The 7976-nt window shown below is 43.6% G+C and overlaps 1 protein-coding gene across 1 annotated transcript in view; it reads right to left on the minus strand.

The window, feature by feature from the left end:
• Positions 1-2596, minus strand: part of CDO1 (cysteine dioxygenase type 1) — a 52282-nt gene extending 49686 nt beyond the window's left edge. The window contains exon 1 of the mRNA XM_085632640.1: positions 2059-2596. Coding sequence (XP_085488766.1) covers positions 2059-2228 — 170 coding nt within the window. The 5' untranslated portion in view covers positions 2229-2596. The remainder of the gene's footprint in view (positions 1-2058) is intronic.
• Positions 2597-7976: the final 5380 nt, after the last annotated feature.

Consider the following 7976-nt stretch of genomic DNA (forward strand, 5'->3'; position numbering starts at 1 on the left):
AAAGCCAAAAAGGCGTGAGCAGGGTTTCATATTTCACGTACCAATTAGACCAAATCATGCCAAACATGCGGTATGGGGCAGCCAGTGCGCATATAAAGGTTCACCAAAGGCATCTTACTGCCAGATATGTTTTAAGGCATTGGCAATTAGCCAGGCCCCCACCTTCCAAGGGTCCTCCTGAGGAAGAGATAGTTTTCTCTATTTTACCTTCTTATCTCAACCACTCGCTCTACCTACCTTTTTACCTCATTCATTCTCTCTGTACACAGTGCCATTTTAAGTATTCCAGCTGTTTTTGTGTGACCCACTTTCTGAAAGTTTAAGTAAAATTCAATATAGTTTGGCATCAATAGCAGACAATGTGTAACCCATTCAAAGTTATTAAGAACAAGGACCACCAAAATGTAACATGCCCAGGGCCTCAAAAATCCAGTAAATGACACTGTCTTGAGAACAGTGTGTGGATGTGTAAAGGAGAAAGAGCTATGTTGCAGTGGTTATGTCGTAAATTTCTCGTGTCCTGGGCTCAAGTCTTGGCTCCTCTTGACCCTGCGTGCGAATTGTGTGCCATACACGAACCATGGGCCACATGTACGAAAGTAAGGAATACTGATTTCCTAATTACAATTTTTTGGCGAAAAGCAATTAGGAAATCGATAGTCCTAATGTATGAAGCTCTTTAGAGTTTTATTGGCGCTTCCTAGTGGGTTGCAAATTGACTTACTCTATGAATACTAATGAGGTATGTCGCAATTTGCGACCCATTGGGAATCACAGCCACCACAGCGATGGTTTCCTGCTGGGGTCAGCAGACCACCATGTCTGTGATTGCTTTTAAATAAAGCAATGGGATGCGTATAAAAAGAAAAAAATGTAACGCTTAAGTTTCATTTATAAGAGTAGGCAATACTGTGTGGGACCACTGCCTGCTCTTTTAAAAAAAAAAAAAAGTTTTCCAACCATTCTCAAAGGAGAAGGGGTCTCTCGATGACCCCCTTCCCATTTGCAAACAGGTAACCATCAACTTTCATTTGGTGGTAAATTGCAAATGTTTTGCAACCACATTTAGGTTGCAAAACATTCGTACATACCATTCCAATTCAGTATTGGGAAAAGACCCCTGTTATACTGAATCACAAAACCCAAATTGCTTTTTGGCAACTTTCAAGTGACCAAATTGCAATTTGTGTTTTCTACATCACAGAAAGCATTTTTGAAGTCACAAACGGACTGATTTGTGCACCCTTAAAATACTATGTGTGTATGTATGTGTATATATACATATACACGCACACATATAGCCCCAGATTTGTTCATTAAACGCACTAGTAGTTACTCAGTTAAATGACTACTTTTTCTAGCATGCAATTTTTTGAGCTGTAACTTTGAGACATGCAGTTTTTTCTACGTAGTTTGCATTTCCTTAGATGCTTGTGTATACACGTTTTTCTCGAGGAACGGGCTACGAAACGCTTGTTAAAGATCATGTGAAAAAGAACATGCAAAGTAGGAAGGACTCCCTTTTGTAACGCTGGGCTTTGTTCCCTTCTCTGTAATAGACTAGCTCCGTTACTACCAAAGCTTCCCTCCCCCACCAGGCACTTTTGTTCACGCCACCACCCACAATTTTTCTCAATCTTTCAAAAACACATGAAAGCAGTTAGCCAGCACTCAGCTCCTGTAGATACAGGCAGCACCTCGTTTAAGTTTTAAAGCAAGGGTACGAGTCAAAGTGAACACCCTTAGTTTCTACTCAAACCCGTGCAGAATAGTTAAACCACTCCCCTATTTAAATTGAATGAGCCGACATGCAGAGCCATAGTTATGACGCACACGCAGGTATTTTCTTTTCAGGTATTTTTTGGCTTCAGTTACTTTTCTCTGGATGTATTTTTCCCGGGGAATTAGTGTTTTGTCTATTAATCCCTCGCAGACTGTGCGCAGCTCAATACAACGCATACAGTTGCCTCCCAATCAGATCTCGGTGCATGCACGTGAGGTCGTGCGAATAACGCACTGCGCTACAATGTGTCCTGTAAGAGAATTCGCGCCTCTTACCTGTATTGGTCAAACTTTGCAAACTGCCTCCAGTCCAGCGGGTTGCTCTCGTAAGATTCCATTATTGTCTGCACCTCTTCAACGTTGATCTTGTCGCTGGAAAAAATCGTGTGCAGAATCTGAATTAGATCTTGTAGAGTTTGTGGCTTTAACACTTCTGTCTGGTCCATCGTGCACTCTTTTTGAGCAGTGGCAGAGATTCCTGTGCGCTATGACCGTGGCTCACACCCTTCGAGCAACAATTCCGCACACCCCCAGCCGGCCTCACTATTTATCGTCCCAAAGTTACAGTGGGATGTACCAACTTCCCAGGGAGGGAGGATCCCGGCAGCTAACTGGGTTAACTCTACAACCCAGGCGCTCGACTGCAGGTGCACACAACATTTATGCCAATGTTCCGCCCATTCTTCCAGCTCCTGCCCGATTCTCCAGCTACATGTTTGGCATCGGTTGCAACACCCTGTTTCTTAAGACATGCCCCGCTTAGATCCCTATTCCTTCAGTAACCATGGTAGACCGCCATACCCTGTAGCTGTGTGATGTGCTGGGTCTTGCACATGCGTTTTGTTTATGTGCTTGATTCAGCCGGGTTCGCTACAGAAGGATCTCTGAAGCACACTGCGAAACCATAGGTTTAGGTTTAGTTAAAGAGACGGCGTTTTTAACGAATGTGTTACATGCAAATATTTTCAATAGAGTAACTATATCTCACGTAAAAATCCTATTTTTGGGACAGTTGTCTCTGCCTCCCTTTGTAAACCTGTCCCTCTCAGCTCTCTTTTTCTTCTTCTATTTTTTTTTTAACCTGCAATTATGTTTTTTCTTGCTGACTCAGCAGTTTGCGAGCCAAGTTTGGGAGCCATTGGAGTGGATCGGACGAGACTGCATATAAAAAAGCACTAGTCACAAGTGTTAGCGCAGAGTCCACTTCATTAGGAGAGGTCTGCAAGTCGAAATAGAACATTGCAATACATAAAGAGTAAATTTCAGCTTAACTAATTCAAATAATGCCCACCCTACACCGCCACCCTTAAAACGCTCAAAAATCCCAACAGCAGAGACGTTTTAAGACGTGGGCAATTACTTAGGGCCCCCACCTTCAAAAGAGGAAACAGTCTTTACAACGAGGTTTTTACCACATTATGCCTTTACTACGCATTTTTTACCACACGTTTTTACCACTTGTATCTCTATACAACGCATGCCATTACCACGCATTAATGGTAAATTGGGAGTTGTGGGGGGTCTCCCTCACAAATACATTGTTTTTAAATATAAAAACAATGCATGCTAATGGCATGGTTTGTAACAGCACATGCGTTGTAAAAAAAATATGGAACAAAAAAGTGTTAAGGCATGCAATGTATTTCCCTGCGTTCTGCCATACAACCCATTGAAAGGGGCCCCTGGCGAAAGGGATTTTCTCTCTAACACTTCTGTCTATTTCTCTCTCTCAACTTTTTACGTACAATTCAATATTATTTGGGTTTATAAGGTTGGAATACGCAGAAAATGGGTAAAAAAATTCAAAGTTTTACCGAACAGGGGCCCCAAAATTTATTTTGGCAGGGCCCCAAAAATCCTTAAGATACACTGCCCAACAGTTCCCCACAGATCACTCAAAGCGACCCTCACTCTTCAGTGTCATCCCCATTCTTTCATTCAGTTATACCGTTCACACACAACCCTTAATCCTTTCAACCCATATAATGTCAACACGTTTAGCAGCCAAAGAGCTCTTACCCAGACACACACCTGAACCCTTCGGAAAGGTGGGGGGAGGGCAGGGGGAAGGAGTGAAAACACCTGCACGTTAATCACCCATGGACAACTGTGAGTATGTGTTTTCCTGCTCCCTTCATTATCATTGCCAAACAATGACCTATTAACTCCATCAGGACAAAACAAAGCAGTCATCCTCCTTGATAATAGTGGCTATGATAAGCCCCATTTTAGAGCAATGACAAAACGGTGTCATTTCTCTTTAACTTCCTCCGGGCCTTCCAATTCACCATAGGTTTCCTTGCTCCTTTCCTGACCTTCTTAGGAACTAATCTGTCCAGACAAGGACTGGACTTATTGCTAAGCAATCAGAAAGAGCATCCATATTGGCAGGTACAGTGGCATGGGGAACCTGCCACTTAAGCAGCTTAAGTAGGGGCTGCCACTGAGTCCCATGGGCTAGTGAACTGGATCCACACTAAAGGAAATTATCTGTTTATGGATCTCTTCTGTCTACTGGTGTTAGGATAAAAAAAAAGGCCCTTGCATGGTGACCGATGTGCACCCCTGCCCTGAGTATGCCAGTTGCATGGATGTCTGGATCCCTTATACTGATATTTGGCCATGAATGAACATGGATTATGCGTGTTTGCTGTGCCGAGACCTGTCTAGTTGTAATACAGTCTTGTTAGACTGTGAGGGACATGCTAACCCCATAGTGGTTGTGTGCTACTTCCCTTACCTATAGTTAAGTGGCACGACTACCGTGGTGGGAACATACTTGGTTTGTGTTTGGTAGTGATCAGTATTGTGAACTGGGCCTTTTACCTGTATCACAGGAGTAGTACCTACTGGCCCACTTATGTAAAGTTCCGCTCCTGTGTACTTTACTCTCCCATGGCCTGCATGGTGATTGTGTGTAGCGACTGACAGGGCATGATGGTTGTGCATGCTGGGATGTATGTGTGCCTGTGTATGGTACAAACATGGAGGCCTATGTATTCCATTTTGGAATCTCGGGGCCTGGAAAGGCTAATGGAGCTAAGGACTGTCACCCCCGGACTGGAGACGTGGATTGTTGACATTTCTGAGGGCTGGTGTAGGAACACATACACTAAAAGAAGGGGAACAGAGCATCCTATAAGCACCTTAAAGGCTTCTTTGATTCTAGGAAGAGTTACTGGTTGGTGGGGCCCGGGCTGGTTGTCAGGGATTTATGAAAGAGGAGTAGGCATAGACTATTGAACCTTAATGAGACATATTTAAGGGTGAATGAATAAGTGAAAGGATGGATAGAAGGATGGGTGAAAGGATGGATGCAGGAGTGAAAAGAGCGATGGGATGAATTCATGGAAATTTGAAGAATGGACAGATGAGGAAGAGTGAAAGGATTGAATGGTCAGAGGAATGATTTATGGATATATTGATAGGTGAATGTATGGAAGGATGGATGTATGTTTAAAAGTGTGGATGGAAATGTGGATAAAGGTTGAAAGGATGAATGGATAGATAGATGGATTGGTGGATGGATAGAGGATAAAAGTGAAGAACTGCAGACACAGCCAGCCTGGATGAACCAATCACCCTTGCAGAGGTTGATATAGCCCTTTTAGATCTGAACCCTGGCAAGACACCGGGCCCTGATGGCTTCTCTGTAGAGTAATGGAGGAAATTTCAGAAGTCACTGTTGCCCCACTTACTGGCACTCCAAAATGATGCCATAACAGTCTCTTCTCGACTGAGGTAAATGAGGCGACCATCGTGGTCCTACACCAGGTAGGTTTCCGGTGAATGTGCTTCTTATCACCCAATCTCACTTATTAACTCAAGATTAAAATATACACCAAAGTTCTGGCTAACCATCTGCTTTTGGTTGTTTCCTCGCTGGTCCATTCCGGTTATTGTGGGTTTATGCCACACTGTGGTGCACTGTATCTGCAGGGTACTGGCTGCGGTGGCTTACCGTCATCTGCTGCCGCAGTCTTAACGCCCATCTCCTCGTAGACTTTGAGAAGGCCTTCGACTCCCTCAACTGGGACTTGCGCTGGTATGTTCATGACCATGAAAGGCCAATCTGTACTCTCTCCAGGACATGCACTAGACTCCCACAAACTCTAACAATTGGTAACGAAGAGGGCGTCTGTAGGCTAAAATAGTCTACAACTCCCATCAATCCTAAAAAATGGAAGAGCTGAAGGAAGCCCTAAGACTAGGGGCAAGGGAGCAATCATCTCCACTCTTACATTGCGCCCGGTTTTTAGAAAAGCTACTCAACAAAAATTGAATCAAATCTTGAGGACAGCTCTTAACAGCCTCTCCACAGTGGAAGTGATTTGAAATGCAAGGAAGTCCTACAGAGAAAAAATATGATTAATTGCCAGACAAAAAGAAGATTCCCTGTGGGTAGAACTTTATGAAGCCACGAAAACGTACAAATCTACACAATTTTGGAGATTGGTTCAGAAAAGATCAAATGAAAACATGAAGGTCCGTCTAAGCTTCAAAGTGAACTGAATACTTTTCTTACCTGTGATACGTGGAGAGGTGTGGCTCACTGGTTAGAGGCGGCAGATCCGTAAGCAGAGAATCGGCCAGTGGCCAGGGTTCAATTCCCGACGCGGCAGGGTCGTGGACCAGGGTCAAAACGGACTCGATAATTCTCGCCTCGATACCTACTCTAACCAGGAACACACTCGGCAACTCTGGGCATTAGCTTGCCTCATCTCCACAACGGCCCCCCACATTCGTCGGGGATGCCTGGTTTCACCTTGGAGATACCCTGGAGGGGCCATCTCACAGGGATAGCCAGGACGGGTTCCCCAGCGGTCTACAGCGCCAGGACGCCTCAGGGCAGCAGTGCGCTTTACAAGACACATACATTTACATTTACCTGTATAACACAGCATTGGTGGGATCTAGCCTCGACTCATCGCCAGTAGACAAATTTGGCCATCTCCATGGAAATCCCGAGCAATGGGGCAAAGACATGGCCAGTAAAGACAATATGAAATGAATACTAGCATCTTTTCTAACAGGTTCCCCAGGACCCAATGGACTCAACCCAAATATTTAAATCTGCAATTGAGGAATGGACCTCTCCACTAAGCCCTCTTTTTAAGAACTGTATCATGTTGAATGATGTGCTAGACAGTTGGAGAGGCTCTGTATTTTCCCCAATTCATAAAAAGGGTGTGGATCAACCAGCCAACTTCAGGCAAATTGCCGTCCTCGACATTGAAGTGAAGGGAAATGCTTCACAAAAATCTTGAATAAGGAGTTCGATAATAGGCCAAATCAAAGGCCTTTATTCCGATCACCAAATCTGGTTTCAAGCAGGGCCATGGAACTGAAGACAACTTGGTCATTCACTATTCTCTGATCAAGGCCGCCTTCACCGAAGATGCCCCTCCTCTGTACATAGCATCCATCGATTTCACCATTGCATTCGACAAAGTGGATAGAACGAGACTATGGCAGAAATTGCACAACTGGGGCATCCCGGAAAGTCTACTTAGAGCCATCAGGAGCCTTTACAACAAGACCTGGGAGAGAGTGAAAACATCGGCAAACAGGATCACAACGCACAATATCTGGACCAACACTGATATAAAACAGGGATGCATCTTAGCCCCGCTTTTGATTAAGCCTTACTTGGCTGATATAAACAACGCTCTAGCTGTAGCCCAGTGCCTTTCACCCTAAGTTTGCGGGCACCCACATACATTACCGTCTATATAAGGATGATACACTACTACTTAAATATGAGTAATACGCTCTTCATTGTCTGATTAATTAAAACCATTACAATTTGAAATATGCGGGTAAGCACATATTATTTCTTACTAATAATTTACAAAGGAAATGCTATGTCACCAACCATGGGAATTCAATAAAACTCAAACGAGCATTGCTACAGATGTTATGATGTTTTAAGGGTAGCATGCCGTACTGGTAACATTAATACCATATATACACATCAACATCAAGCAGATTAAAGCGATTCGTCATGAGCACATCATTAAAACTTCATATCATAAATCCAATAAAAATGATAGCGAAGACCTATTAACAATCTTAAAAATTCTTCTGATCCTATGATAATATAAAACACACTTCCACAGTCTGGCGTAGTGGTGAGTCCTAAGTAGTAAAGTGCATACATGCTTTATATTGTACCCGCTTATAGTATCTTAGAT

The sequence above is a fragment of the Triturus cristatus genome, chromosome 2_1, assembly GCF_964204655.1.
Source record: "Triturus cristatus chromosome 2_1, aTriCri1.1, whole genome shotgun sequence".
Taxonomy (NCBI): domain Eukaryota; kingdom Metazoa; phylum Chordata; class Amphibia; order Caudata; family Salamandridae; genus Triturus; species Triturus cristatus.